This window comes from Vulpes vulpes, chromosome 12, assembly GCF_048418805.1.
Source record: "Vulpes vulpes isolate BD-2025 chromosome 12, VulVul3, whole genome shotgun sequence".
NCBI lineage: Eukaryota > Metazoa > Chordata > Mammalia > Carnivora > Canidae > Vulpes > Vulpes vulpes.
In genome coordinates, this window is record NC_132791.1 from 157,042,392 (window position 1) to 157,057,489 (window position 15,098).

The following is a 15,098-nucleotide window of genomic DNA, read 5'->3' on the forward strand; positions in this document are numbered from 1 at the left end:
AATCTTAAAAACCCAAAAAACCAAAACAAATCAAAAACCAGAGTAGCTGTTGCGGACTGCATCTTCTGTGCCAGGACCTCTTTCCATATTCTTCAGACATTGTAACTTGCTGCTCCTCTGCAGAGCCCTTGTTTGCTTCTTCCCGTTGTATAGATAAGAAAACAGAGGCTCGGTAGTTCAGTAACACCCCCAAGGTCACGCAGACAGAGGCAGAGCTGGGATTCAGATGCCTGTGCAGAGCCTCCCTCCTGAGGCTGTGAGTGCCTCGAGAGCACTTACTCTCGGGAGATGGAGTGGGTGTCTCACCCAGTAGATGCTTTTTTCATCACCCCCAACAGAACATACCTCATTAATCTTGTCTCAGAGTAATCATTTGCTTTTAGGATTCATTAGCAATAGCTCCCTGGTGCTTCCAGAGGAGCCTGGTAGGGGTAGCAGGACAGGCCAGTGAAGGGGCTGAAAGCTGGCTGAAGGGGCTAAAGTCATTGCCATAGGTGATCAGGGAAGGCTTCCTGGGGGTGGTGGCAGTGAAATTGGACATTGAGGGGAGGAGGAGTGAGGAGTAAGACAAGAGAACAGGCAGTCCTTTGGAGGATGGATCCAGGTGCCCTTGCTGACCCTGAGGTCCTAAGCTTGGAGGCAGGGACAGCTGTCACCTGTCTCTACCAGATGCGCAGCAGATGCCTGAGGAATAAATCAGAGCTGCTCTCCTGTCCTCCCTTGGTTAGCGAGGCTCTCTGTGGCCTGTGGGGTGGTGGGAGGTCACATGGTCCTGCTTTCAGACGGAGCATGTCCTGGTCCCCCCAGGGCCACTGGACTGTACCCTGTGCCCACTAAGCCCCTCATGCTCTTCTCCTTGTCCCACAGCCAAGAAGACCTGTGCAGACAGTGACTTCACCTGTGGCAACGGCCACTGCATCCCAGAGCGGTGGAAGTGTGACGGCGAGGAGGAGTGTCCCGATGGCTCTGATGAGTCTGAGGCCACCTGCAGTGAGTCCTGGCCCTAGGGCGGGGGTGGGAGTGCTGCTCAGCTTCCTCATCAGATCCTCCTTGTCAGGAGGTTGGGAGGCTCAGTTGAGGTGACCTGTCAGCCACCGCTCCAGACCCTCCTCGGGCCGCACTGTCCGGGGCTCCCAGTGAATGGCCAGGCGTACCCAGTGCTAGTTTCTGCTGGTGTCTTGCAGCTTGGGTCCTGCTCCTGGAGCGCCCAGACCTAGAAGCAGCCAGAGCGTATCCTCCAGGTCTCCCTGCAGCCTCCCCCACTATTTTTCTGGAGGACTCTGATCATAATTCTAACAGTACTGGTAACAGCAGGTGCCTATTAAGTGTTGACTATGTGCCAGACACAGTGCTAGGCTCTTCGTGTGCACTAATTCATCTTCTTCCCACAGCAGCCTTATGAGGCGGGGGACCATCACTTTCTGAATTTTGAATTTTTGAGACTCAGAGAGGTTGAATGTCATGCCCAAGACCATCCAGCCAGGACTTTGAGGCCCTGGCTCTATCCTCTGAGCCAGCTGAGCCCAGGCGCCCTGGCGTCCATGGCAGGCTGGGAGGGCAATAGAGGCAGCCGGGGTGAGCTGAGGGCCAGAGCCGGAGCCCCAGGCCTGCCTCCCACGCTCAGGCCTTTGTCTCGCCTTGATTTCTTTTCCAGGCCCTAATCCTCAAAGCAAACTTACACCCGGCAGGTCATTCTCTGACATTTGTTAAATTAAAAAGATGAGGAGGGGGCGGGGAAGTCCCCAGCAGACCCAGGCAGAGCCTCAGCAGAGTAAGACAGAGACAAAAGGTTGGCGGGGAGCACGTGGAGGATGATTGGGCCAGGGAGGACCTCTGAGTCCCAGTCCCATGCTTGTTAGGGGTCACATTTGCCCCAGAGGCAGAGGCAGGGACATTGAGGCCTGCTGCCCATCCAGGGCTGTGGCTGGTGATAACTGGGTTTCTTCGTCTCCTAGCAACAGATCTACTACCAGTCTCTCCCTGTGAGAGAGAGAGAGAGAGAGAAAGAGAAAGGGAGAGCAGGAGCAACCCTGGGTCTCACACAGCTGCCTCTGCCCCCGCCAACTCCCCGCTAGACCATCTACCCTGTGCTTTTTCTTACCCCCGGCAGCCAGCCTGTCCTGGGGCTGGTCCTGAGCTTTGTCCTGAGCCACAGAAGGCATGAAGCCCAGCCATGCCCATGGGGATTCTTATCCTCAGGGCAAGCTTGGATCCCTGTTTAGAGAGAAGGAAACTGAGGCTAGGATGTGTTTGGCCACTTGCCCTTGGCTGCCCGGCTAAGGAGGGGCCAGGACTGTGTGTGTGGGAGGGGGTGGTGGCCACAGGGGACTGTGCAGGGGGCACTGTAGCCGGCCGGCCTCGCTCCAGCATCCAGCCAGGCCCCGCTCCAGCAGCCACCCTGGACACTGTGGGCGCAGCAGGGGAGGGAGGGGAGCCTCAGCACACTGTTTCCAGGGTCTGTCCTCCAGCCTGAGAGCTGTGCTTCCCCTTCTCCCTGTGTCTTTGTCTCTTTGTGTTGATGTTCCTTGTTCTCGTTCCTGCTCCCCCTCCAGGGCCCTGCCCACCCTACTCCCTTGGACCATCTCTCCCTCTACCTGCCCCCTACCTAGCCTCTCTCTTGCCATCCCTCTCCTCTGTGCCCCGTGGTTCCCTGTCTTTCTCCCTCTCACCTATCCTAGCAGTTGCTGCCTTTCCATCCCCTGGCTGCGCAGGGGCTCTCCAGCCTCACCTCTCCTGCCTCCCAGGCCTGCCTTGTGCCCACTGTAAGGCACTATAATTTGACAGTTGAATAACTGGAGAAGTCGAGGGCCTTGCTTCCAAGACACACAGGTTTGTGGCTGCCCTGTGGCCTTCTTTGATGAGATGGGCTCATCAGCCTCTCAGGTTTGACAGAGCACCTGTGGGAACAGGAGTCCAGGATGAACCCTGGGAATCAGGAGGCCCAGCCCTCCTCTGGGTTCTCCTAGTGAATTTGCTGTGAGATCCTGCACACCTTCCCATCCCTCTCTGGGCTCTAGTTTCTAACATCTCAGAATCCCAAAGACCATGATCTAAGATTCCTGGACTCTTAGGACCCTCTCTCCCAGCTGAGGCGTAAGGCCCAGGATCCCACCTATTGTGCAGTTACATTGATCAGAGGTGGGCAAGGCCTGTGGGTGGGTTGGGGGGCGCTGCCCAGAGGAGGTGGGCCAGAGTAGGACCTCAGGGGTTAGCAGAATTTGGGACAGCAGGACCTGGCAGCAGGCTTGCTCACTGTTTCCCTTCAGAATGGGAACCTGGTAGCCAACCCACTGCCCATTTAACTGGTGTTGCCATAGCAACCTCCGCAGTCTACCAGGTTCACCTCTTTAGCCTACCGGGTTCCTAGGGACTATCAATGGCAACTCAAAGAAAGATTATAGGCAAGGGCGCCTGGATGGCTCAGCGGGTGAGCACCTGCCTTTGGCTCAGGTTGTGATCCCGGGGTCCTGAGATCAAGTCCTACATCAGGCTCCCTGCAGGGAGCCTGCTTCTCCCTCTGCCTGTGTCTCTGCCTCTCAATCTGTCTCTCATGGATAAATAAAATCTTTATTAAAAAAAAAAAAGATTATAGACAGGAGTAAAGTGTAGTGGGTTTGGTGTGTGATATATTTGGGTCTAGGTCTTGTGAGACTTCAGGCAGGTTGCCCAGTCTCCTTGAGCCTCAGTTTACTCATCTGTAAAATGGAATGATGACTTACGGGGCTTACGAAGATGAAATGCAAAAGATACGGCAGTGTTGGTGCTGGAGTAAATGGCAGTGTTACTCTTATAGACGGTGTTTTGATTCCAGACCCTCTCTCCCACATACACCAGTTTAAAATTTTATTTTATTTTTATTTTTTTAAAGATTTTATTTATTTTTTGAATAACATGTTATTTTATGAATAACATGATAGACACAGAGAGAGAGAGAGAGAGAGCAAGAGAGAGGCAGAGACACAGGCAGAGGGAGAAGCAGGCTCCACGCCGGGAGCCCGATGTGGGACTCGATCCTGGGACCCCAGGGTCGCGCCCTGGGCCAAAGGCAGGTGCTAAACCGCTAAACCACCCAGGGATCCCTAGTTTAAAATTTTAGAGTAAGTAAGGGGGTTTGGATAGAGAAGGAAAGGAATTTGGGAGCAGGTCCCCATTTTCGTGCTCCCCTACTATGTCATCCACCCCCAGCTAGCTGGGGTTTCTCCAGGCTTTCTTTCCTCTGGTTCTGGGATTTGTGTCTATCAAGTACGGCCAGGAGTCACAGTAGGAAAGCCTGGGACATTTGCCTAATGAAAGTGGCATTTCGGCTCTAATTATAGCTCACTTGATTGGGGACGCTTCTGACCCACCTTCAGGCGTCTGATGGGAGGGGTACGGGGTGGGGATGGGGAGGTTGATTCAAGGTGAGTGAGTTGCAACTTTGGGTACTGCTTGTTGAAAATGGGATTTTATTCATCGTCTTAGAACCTTCCCAGTGGAAGAGGGACCTTACAGATGAACCCAGTGCCCCTTCCTATTATCGATCAGTCTGAGAGGCCCAGAGGCAGGCTGGAGGCTGACCAGCTAGGCGTCCTTTGCCTGAACCCGTGGGAAGGAGGCAGATCTGACTGCTCCCACCCCCCCTCCTGTGCTTCCTGGGCAGCAGCTGGACCCTGGGAGCCCTCCTGCCTGAGTCCCTGGCCCCCCACCCCCGGAGCTGGCAGTCCCCAGTTCCTATCTGGAGGTTGCCTGCCCTTAAGCCTCACATGTCCTGATGCTGCAGATGTGCTTGCTCACTAAGCAGCCATCATACGCTTTCATTCTTTTATTCGACAGACACTTCTCTTTTCATCAATTTGTGAACTCATAACGTTAGAGAATGCCAGTGGATTAGATTTCTGGGGCAGGATTCTCTGGGACTTGATAATGCCTCCAGCCACTCTGGCGTGCAGTTCCAGGCCCTTGCTGACTTTAGAGGATGCCTGGTATCTTAGAGATGGTGGGGCTCTTCACACCTGCCTCTCAGGACCTCGAGGACACTTGACAGGCCAGGGCATTCCTCAGGGCGTCTTCCTCTGCGGAAGGCCCTGTGGACTCTGGTAATGAATACCCCAGGGATGAGAGCAGGGCCCGCCCAGCCCCTTGCATTTGCATTTCATGAGAGGAAACAGGGGCAACTGGTTTCTGAGTTTGTTCCAGGCTCTGAGTGTCTAGATTTTCATGTTTCCATCAACCAATTCTAAGAGAGCATGTAGCTCTCTACATTTTCAGATGGAGCCTTGGCACAGAGAGGTTAAGTGACTTGCTGGCTGTCCTGAATGTGGACATGAGGTGGCCATGCTGCCTGAGTAAAGGCCCGGTGAGCCTCCTTCCTCTGGTGACCCTGTCTCTAGCCCAGAGGGATTGGGGGCACCAACGGGGCCTGCTTTCCTCATGGGCCGTGGTTAAACAGTGGAGGTAAGAGACCTGGGCTGGAAGTCCAGCTCTGCTCTCTCCATAAGACTTTGAGCAAACACCTTACCCTCTCTGGGCTCTGCTTGCCTTATCTGTAAACAGGAGGTAGTAATAGCACCCCCCTCCCTCATAAGGAGATACTGCATGTCAGCACTTACCCAGACCAGCTTCCCAGGGCTAGGCAGTGAGGAGGCCTGAGCCGGGAGCCTAGAAAGTGAGGTGCGCCTCCTAGCCTTGGGGAGAAGCTGTATTAACAACAGCGATGGTGAGGTTCTCGGAGAGAGAGGTGGTTGAAACACCTGGTATCTAGTCTCCTAGATGGTCCCTTCCCCTCTTTGGGCCACTGTCTCCTATTACTGTAATGGGTGCTCCTCCAGGTGACCTCTCATGTCCTAGCATTCCAGGACAGTGCCTTGGCACTTTGAAGGTAGGAGGGCTGGTGTCAGGCATTGCTGAATCCTCCAGAGCCTGTAATTAGAGCTGTCTATTTAAGGACACAGCAAATGTCTTATTAATTATAAAGAAAGAAAGCAGACGGATTGTTTAATCATTGTCCTTGCTGAAAGGTTATGCAATTAACTATATAAATATTCATTAAAAGTTCAAGCGGCTGCCTGCTGCACTGGGGTATGCAGAACCAGGCCTCAAGAGGTGAGGAAAGATGGTGAAGGGCCATTTCACCCACCTGGGCTTTGAGGTGTAGAGTCTGAGGCTGGTTTGGACTACTTCTCTACCCACAGGAGCCTGCAGGGCTTGATGGAAAGGGCAGGTTCAGTCAGAGGAACCAGGACTCTGCCTCTCACCTGCTGTGCATCTTTGGATCAGTTCCTTCTTCTCTCTGAGCCTGTTTCCTCATCTCTAAAACGGAGTGCCTATCTTAAGTACTGCTGCCCTGCTCTCCTCTGGGGGTGCTGCTAGGATGACCTTTGTGAATGGCACCCTGGAGTGGGCACTTACAGCCTGCAGGGTGTGCTAACTTGGGAGGTGGAGGGTGATGTGGGAAATGGAGTAGCCTGATGCCCTGTGGGTGCTCAGTAAATAGGGCTTCCTTCCAGCTCCCTGCTCAAGTTCTGTTTCCGGAGGCCTGGCTCAGGATACATGGTCCCTCTGTGTCACTGTTCTCTCGGGAGCTTGCAAGCATACAGAATGCCTCTGTCACCCTTATGGGAAGGAGTTTCAAGGAGATAAAATATTCTATGTCCTTTAGACTTGCAGAATGTTAACCCAATGACTCTCAGATGGGGTGCATGGGAATCACTGGGGCAGGGGGCGGGGGACTTGCTGAAATGCATGTTCCTGGGCTCTGCCCTCAAAGTCTGGATTTGGTCTGATATGAGCCAGGCCCAGGAACCTGCACTTCTAGCAGCTCCTCCCACCCCACCCTGCAGTCAGGACTCTGGGAAACCCTGGTCAGCTTCAGCTCCTTCCTGTGCTTACAGGGGTCCTGCAGTATGGGGGCCATAGAGAGGTGTTCTGGAAGGACCCCACCTCCCAGCTGCCATACCTCCTTCACCACCCTGCAGTACAGCCCCAAGGAAGCCTTTGTAAAAGATCTTGGAGGGTCAGCGCTCTCTAGGGCTCTACACTACAGTTACTTGTGAAGGGGAATTTCTAGAAAATGAATCCCATAGATCCTGTATTCCCAATGGGTTGCCTCATATTTCATGAAATGTATTCCTAGGGATAACTCTGGAGTCCAAGGTACTCCTCTCCCTTGGCATAGCAGCATCTGGGGGCCCTGCCTCAAACACCTGCCCTTCGCCCCATCCTATCCCTTTTCTCCATCTCTCTTGCCCTACCATCCCAGCTATGAAACTGGTCTGAGATGAGGGGGCGAAATTGAGTGAGGTATGAGTGACCCTATGCTGGCAGGTGCAACAGACTGTGCCAAGCCTCTGGGGTCAGCCCCAGCTGACTTGGAGTCGTCATGCAGTTCTTAGCAGCTGTGTGACTAGAACCTAGTGCTTACGGCCCTCTGGTACACAGTAGCCCTCAGGACATACTCATTGAGTGAATGTACAAGTCCTTATCTGTCCGTTTGGAGAATACTAGCGGATAATCGTCAGTGAGCACTGGGCTGGGCTTTCTTCTACGTGCCTGACAGATGTTAACAATCCTAACTACTAGGGAATAGTATCAGCCCCACTGTCTTGGCACCGAGGTGAGGACTGTGGGCCAAGCTCACATGGCCAGTGAATGACCGAATTCATGCCCAGGAAGCCAGGTTCCAGAGCCCCTGCCCGTGACCTCCAAGCTGGAGAGCTTGACATAATCCTCACCCTGCCGGGCTATTGTGAGGATTAAGTGAGTGCCTAGCTCTGTGCCTGGCACATCCTGGAGACGACAGCGTTTATACCATGGAGGGTAGCAGGGAGCCGGCCGCAGAGGTCTGAAATGCGTCTGCCACAGCTGGCTCTGTCACGTGGGTCGTCCTGGGATGCTCAGGATGAGAGCTGTGCCCAGCCCTGATCAGGGTTCTCATTCTTTCTTCCAAATTGAGAATCAACCCTGGGGCTCCAGGCCCCTGATTGAGTCAGCCTCTGATTGCTGCTGCAGTAATTATAGCTGTGTGGTCCCGCTGGGCCCTGCAGCGCGGCACTGCTCTGATGCGGGCTCAGCACCATCACCAGGGGAGGGGGCGGGAGGGGGGTGGCGTACCCAGGGAGCTGCTCGGGCCTTGGTGAGCCCTCCTAATCCACAGGTTCAGATCACGGAGCTGCTGATCTGGAAGCCAAACCAAGGCCCAGTCGGGGCATATTTCAGCCCTGGCACACAGTAGGGAAATGGCAGAGAAGCATGAAGGGCAGGGCAATTTTGTGTTGCTGGAGCTCAAGGGGAGGTTTTGAAGGGTGGGAGGTAGGGCTGGTGAGGCAAACGGGTGGCTGGATCCAGGACGGTCCTGAGTGCCAGGGCCCAGGGGCCCACGAGAGGGCATTAGCAGGGAGTGGAGGGATCAGATGTAGGATTCAGAGGGTCTTTGGGGTGGACAGCGCTGCTTCTCAGATGAAGAAACTGAGACCCGGGGCAGGGACGCCCTGATAGATTCCCAAGGCCTTGGGCCAGGTGGCTGGGGTCAGGCAGGAGGACCGGTTGGCACCATGCCCCATGTCTGCCTTGGCTAAGCCATGCGTGTGTGTCTGTCTCCACAGCCAAGCAGGTGTGTCCTGCAGAGAAGCTGAGCTGTGGACCCGCCAGCCACAAGTGTGTGCCCGCCTCGTGGCGCTGCGACGGGGAGAAGGACTGCGAGAGCGGTGCAGACGAGGCCGGCTGTGCCACCTGTGAGTTGGGTTAGGTCCCAGGGTCTGCTGGGGAGTCAGGCAGCCTCAGGGAGCAGCAGCCGTTTCTGGAGGGGCTTTCTGGAGGGGCTCGGTGGGGGGAGAGCAAAGGGTAACCATGAGGACACTAGTAATGGCCAGGCGCTCTGGAGAGACATTTCCGGCTTTCATCCTCACAACCACTGCACAAGCAGCCATTGTCATCCCCATTTTATGGGTGAGGAAACTGAGGCTCAGACAAGCGAGGAATAGCTTCCAATGTCGAGTGATGGAACTGAGATTCAGATCTGGCTCTGGACAGCCGAGCCCAGGAGTCTTTTTACCATATCTGACATCTATTCATCCATTCCATCCGTCTCCACTGAGTTCCGAGCAAGGGCAGGGGGCCTGGTTGGGCCATAGGGAGTCATGGTGGCGGCCTGGGCCAGGGCACTGGTGGTGCTGGGGTGGGGGAGGGGCAGACTCCTGAAGTGTGAAGGACGCCTGATGCTGAAATCTCAGACTCCAGCAGGAATGTCACAGGGCGGGAAGACAGACCCAGCAGCCTCGGCAGGAACAGATGGAAGCGGTCATTGGGGCAGTTCCACATCACTGAGCTTCAAACACAGGATTATCTCCTGCCCAGGGAGCAGGCCAGCAGGTCCTGGGCCAGTGGGGCTTATGCTTGTTTCAATTGGATGGACACCTACTGTGTGCCAGGCCCAGAGCCAGGCTCTGGAAGGGATGATGAGGTGAATCCTACGTGCCACCTTCCTCCGGGAGCTCATGATTAATAGGGGAGACAGACTGGCTGTCGATAACTAGGCTGCAAGGCTGGACTGGAATATAGGTGGTTTGGGGTATTATGAGGACTTTTGCCAGGCACTTATCCACCAGCCTCTATATTTACATCCCATCCATCCTCCCTGGCCCAAGGGAAATGCCATCTCTTTCTGGAGGTGTCTGAGTCACAGCACTCTAGATTCCAAGTCTGGAGTTCTGATGTGTCTGAAGCAGGAAGCATCTGGGTGTGGGGAGGAGATGCTGGCTGGGACCAGCAGTTTCAGAGCCGTCCGTGGTGATGGCACTGGCTTGATTCCTGAGCTGTGATAATTTTGCAGGCCTTCACTGGCCAATATGAATCCTCTTCTCTTCTTACTCCGCACCCACCTCCCACCACCATCAGATGTTTCCTCAGCTCTAAGGGCCATCAGCCACGATTGCACAGGGTGGGAGTATCTCTAACTAGGGCAAATTGTGTGGCAGGCATGTTCTTCATTAATTATGGGAGACGGGAAGGTGGCTAGAAGGTCCTACTGGATGGCTCTGCTACAGCTCTGGACCAGCTGGGCAGAGGAGCAAAAAATTATTCCTTCTCTCCTCCCCCAGAGCTGCTTCCATTTGTGAGTGCTGGGAGTGGGGTCTCTGGAGGCAGGTGTGAGAATATGGCTCTTGAAGTCGTTGTCAACTTTAAAACCTTAGGGAGAACTCAGAATAAGGAAGGACTTCCTCCCAGAACTCTGAACTTAGTGAGTCCTTACCCACCCCCAGACACATGCAAGCTGAGTCTGGCAGGAAAGAGGGGAGCTTCTCTAGGCATCGGTGTAATCTTGGGGGGCAGGCACCATAAGGTAGCATGTGGTTTTCCCACCAGTGCCCCAACATCCGAAAATCCCAGAAGGGGGAGAAACGCAACTGTCAGAAACTTGATAGAGCTGTCAGACACACATGACGAGCTGCCTACATTGTGAAACCTAAGACATCATTCTATTTTATGTTCAATAACAATGAAAAATGACATTTTTCTGTCAGAAAATAGAAGCAGACTCTTGGTGCCCCCACGTGGAGAGATCTGGTGCTGCCACCACCATCAGGTTACCCAAGGCTACAGCCCCCAGACCTAGCCGTGGCCTCTGTGTAAGGAATGAAGCAGGGAGGAGGTGAGGAGGTCGCTGCTCTGAAAACGGCTTCCATTCCAGGAAAAGAAGAGAAAACAAGGGAACTGAGAGGGGTCAGAGTAGGAGAGAAGAGCCCCAAACCTGAGTTCTGGTTCTGTGACCCTGGGCAAGTTGCTCCTTCTGGGCCTCAGTTTCCCCATCTGTAAACTAGCAGTTGAGCTGGTGGTCTCCAAAGCCCTCCCAGCCTCTGAGGTGAGCAGTTCACTAGACAGAGGAAGCCCAGGGCCCCAGGCAGGGCCAGTGACCTGTGCCCTTGACTACTGCACATCCCTTAGTTACTGCCCACACCCATCCATCCACTGCACAGCTGCCCCCTGCAGGGAGCTCTGTGCCAGGTTCTCAGGACGAAGCTGGGTCAGTCTCAGAGCCCATCCCCACGCAGTAGTTGTGAGGGAGACAGAAGGACGTGAGACCCAGACACATGAGCATGCTGTGAAGGGCACACAGAAGGAGAGCAGGGGTGGAGGGAGGCTTCCCAAGTAGGAGAGTACAAAGGGTGTTATAAAAGGTGGATGTGGGGCCCCTGAAGGATGAGTACATGTCACTGAAATACAGAGGCTGTGGTGGGCAGGAGGTGAGCGCCCAGCAGAGGGAACAGCTTGGGCGAAGGCCTCGAGGTGAGCAGGTGGACCAAGGGTCTAGTATGGCTGACTGAGGTGTTGGGGTAGAGCAGCGGCTCCATGCCCAGCGGCCTGGATGCCAGGCCAGGGGACTGACCCGGATGCTGCGGGCACATAGCTGTGGGAAGAGGCCTCAGCCCTGCCATCAGGAGACAGCTCCAGACCTGATTCCTTGGGGAAGGGTCAGCATCACGTTGGGTGTCGTGTCCAGGATCATCACCTGGCCTTTCAAGGCCGGCCGGGGCCTGCCGCCCAGGTGCTCCCAGCCCCACCTCCGTGCTGTTGCCCGAGGGGAATCATCCCTGCAAGGAGGCCGCGAGGTCAGGGAGGGCAGGGTGTTGCCCAAGGTCCCCTGCGAGGCCCCTGCTGGGATCAGAAGCCCCAGTGCCCTCCGGTCCCCAGTCAGGCCCCCACCTGTGGCCCGTGGGCAAGGGTCAGGGTGTCCTCGTGTCCCCGCCCGCCCGCGCGGGGCCGACCGGTTCTCTGTCCCGCGCAGTGTGCGCCCCGCACGAGTTCCAGTGCAGCAACCGCTCCTGCCTGGCCGCCGTGTTCGTGTGCGACGGCGACGACGACTGTGGCGACGGCAGCGACGAGCGTGGCTGCGCCGACCCGGCCTGCGGGCCCCGCGAGTTCCGCTGCGGCGGCGGCGGCGGCACCTGCATCCCCGAGCGCTGGGTCTGCGACCGGCAGTTCGACTGTGAGGACCGCTCGGACGAGGCGGCCGACCTGTGCCCCGGGGCCACCGCCGCGCCCGCCGCCTGCGCCGCTGCCGCCCAGTTCGCCTGCCGCAGCGGCGAGTGTGTGCACCTGGGCTGGCGCTGCGACGGCGACCGCGACTGCAAGGACAAGTCGGACGAGGCCGACTGCCGTAAGCCCCCGCTCCCTTCCATGGGCGCGCCTGCCCCCTCACTGCAGGCCCTGGTTACCTGGGTTACGGCGGCCCGGGCTTGAGGCAGGTGGAGTCCTTGCTTGGAGCAGCCCGGGTCTGACCCCAGAGGCCGAGGGTCTTCTCCGGCCCTGCCCTTTGGAGCATTTGCCTCCTGGCTGCAGTGACCGGGACCTTGGTACACTCAGGAGCTGCTCCCCCTCCACCTGCTGGGCTTCAACCCTCCCAGCTGGGCTTCCCTACCCGGTACTCCCCACCTCCCCTGAACCACCATCTCCTTCAGCACAGCTCTGCTGTGATGTCGTCTGTTTGTTCCTCAGCTCCCCTTCCAGTAGTACCTTGAGCTCCAAGAAGGTGGGGAGCCCCCCAGTAGTCTCTGGGTTCCCGACATCCCACATAGTGCCCAGCATGCAGTAGGTGTTCAGGAAGGATTTGCTGAAGGGATGAAGTTGTTAAGTAATGAGCACCAACACTCAAAAGAGGGCCACGGGCCCACTGGGAACAAGTGGCTCTGGGGAGAGGTGGTGGATGGGAAAACGGGACCTGAGTTTTAGTCCTGGCTCTGCCAGCCAGAGTGCTATGTGATCCTGGGTGAGGCCTTCGCCCTCTCTGAGCTTCAGTCTCCCCATTTCTACACTGAAAGTGCCTTGGCCAGGTGTCCTTTGAGGACTCCCAAGCTCAGCCACTGGTTCTGTTCTTGCTGAGGGTGGATATGGTCTGGGCGTTGGGGGCTGGGGGAGGAGAGAGGTCCTAACACCACCTTGGGCCTGACCCACTCTCTTTGCCCTCTCTTGGCAGCTCTGGGGACGTGTCGTGGGGATGAGTTCCAGTGTGGGGATGGGACTTGTGTCCCAACACTCAAACGCTGCAACCAGGAACAGGACTGTCCAGATGGGAGTGACGAGGCTGGCTGTCTACAGGGTATGTGGGGTTGGGCCATAGGAGTGACACTCTCCCTGAAGAAGAGCCCTGAGCTCTCTGGGCTCCAGAGAGAGCAGAGTTCAGAGAGGTTTCCCCTCGGTCCCTGAGATGTGTCTTCCCCCAGAGCATCACTTGCCCCTAAATTACCTAGATTTACTTCCTGGGGTCCTATTGGCCCCAGAACAGGATTTTAAAGGACTTTGCAAAAGCTGAGAGGACTAGGGGTACGTGAAAAGTCACTGTAGGATGTCCAGCCTCCAATTTGTCCATATCCGGGCCTCCAAGTGGCTTCCTTCCCAGGAGTGGAGGTTCAGTCCCCACAGAGCCCCCTTAATTCTCAGATGACTGTTTGGTTATCACTCCCCGCCTGCAGGAGCCAGGGTCCTGATCAGGGGTCATCTGGGGTAATGGATGAAGGGTTGAGCAGTGAGGTGACCTCCTCTGTGCAGGGCCTCCAGGGAACAGGTCCACCTCAGATGGTCAGTGCAGCCCCCAGGATCTCTGTAGGGCTCCTGCTTTTCTGTCTCCGGGCCCAGGACTGCCAGATAGGCACACACCCCCACCTCGCCCCGGCCTTACCCAGCTAGATGATGCTTGGGCATCCTGATTATCCCTGGGGTCCTGCATTTCTGAGAGCTGAGCTCCCGCCAGCCCTGTGTTCAACTGTCTGTCCTGGGCCCTCTAGAGACCAGTAGGACTGGGGCTGGGGCTGAAACTCTGCTTGCCTCCCATGGACCTAGACCAGCCCTCCTGCCCAAGGTCTCATAGGTCCTGTCCACTCTCTTGTCCGGCCCGACAGAGTCAACATGTGAGGGTCCCCGCAGATTTCAGTGTAAGAGTGGCGAGTGCGTGGACGGCGGGAAAGTGTGTGATGCTCAAAGAGACTGCCGGGACTGGTCGGATGAGCCTCTGAAAGAGTGTGGTACAGTACCTGTCCACTTCTGGCTGCTGGACTAACCCCCCCACCCACCGCACCCCCTCCTGGCATCCGGGCCCAGGCCCATGCCTTGCCCCTCTGCACACAGTCTGCTCTGACCCTCTCTCTGGACTCCTGCGCTGTCCTGTGGCCTCAGGTGGGACTCTCTGCCTTTGGGGCCTCTTTCTGTATCTCTCCAAATCGAACTGCCTCTCCTTTCCAACCCAGGTGTTCAATTATGCTTCCTCTCACAGATTTGGCCTCTCCTCCCTCCTTCCTCATTCAGACCTCTGAGTGTGTGCTCACTCTGAAACTTTCTTCCTCAGTGATTCTACCCTGCTGACCTAGCCAGTGCCCTGCCTCTGAGGCCTTCCAGGCCCTGTAGGAATCCTGGCAAAGGGGGAGAGATGGGACAGCAGGAGGTAGCCAACTGTGGTACATCCAAGGCCGCCCAGCTCAGGCCAGGCCTGAGTGAGAGTAAGGCAGACCCAGCAGCAGGAGGTGGCACTATCCTGAGCCCCAAGGAGCTTGGACTTTCTGGGAGACAAGACTTACAGGCTGGGCATGAGTAAGGGGTGGAATGAGGGAGCTGTCCTAATGGCTAGAGCTGTCAAGGTGGGTTCCAGGCTAAAAAGAACAGGAGAGTCTGGGCTGTAGGTGAAGTGGGCATCTGATAGAACATGCCAGAAACCCAGTGTGGGCTCCAGGAAGGTTCATTTCTGAGCTCAGGGGTTTGGACAGAAAATTCCTGGGAGCAAAGAGCCTAGATCAAGCCCTACCTTCCTGGCAGACCCGTTTTCACTCAGCACCTCCCCTCCTGGGCACTCCAGGGATCCTCATTGTCTAGAACTCCCCAGGAGCAGCATGTTGCCACCCCTGGGGGAGATTTAAAAATTGATTTTGGAAGGAAGAGTAGTTGGGTGAAGGTCACCCAGCCTCCACCTGAATTTGCAGGATAGGCGCTCCTCTTGGGCCCTCCTGCTCCTACAGAGGCCCTGCCAAGAAAAGCCCCAGAAGAAGGAGCCTAGACAAAAGAGGATAAGGAAGTGGGAGCACCTGAGTCTGGCCGCCCACTCCACCCTGATTTGGAGTTAGCCAAGGACTGCCAACCTA

The 15,098-nt window shown here is 56.1% G+C and overlaps 1 protein-coding gene across 14 annotated transcripts in view; it reads left to right on the plus strand.

The window, feature by feature from the left end:
• The window catches only part of LRP8 (LDL receptor related protein 8), a 79,650-nt gene that overhangs the window by 35,069 nt on the left and 29,483 nt on the right, over positions 1–15,098 (plus strand). For 5 of the 14 annotated variants that reach the window (XM_072730869.1, XM_072730870.1, XM_072730873.1 and 2 more), the window contains 4 exons: positions 868–990; positions 8,580–8,708; positions 11,759–12,130; positions 12,947–13,069. In XM_072730869.1, the coding sequence (XP_072586970.1) occupies positions 868–990; positions 8,580–8,708; positions 11,759–12,130; positions 12,947–13,069 (747 nt within the window). Of the gene's footprint in view, positions 1–867; positions 991–8,579; positions 8,709–11,758; positions 12,131–12,946; positions 13,070–13,868; positions 13,992–15,098 lie in introns of all 14 variants that reach the window. The other 9 variants (XM_072730878.1, XM_072730871.1, XM_072730872.1 and 6 more) reach the window with 3 other exon arrangements.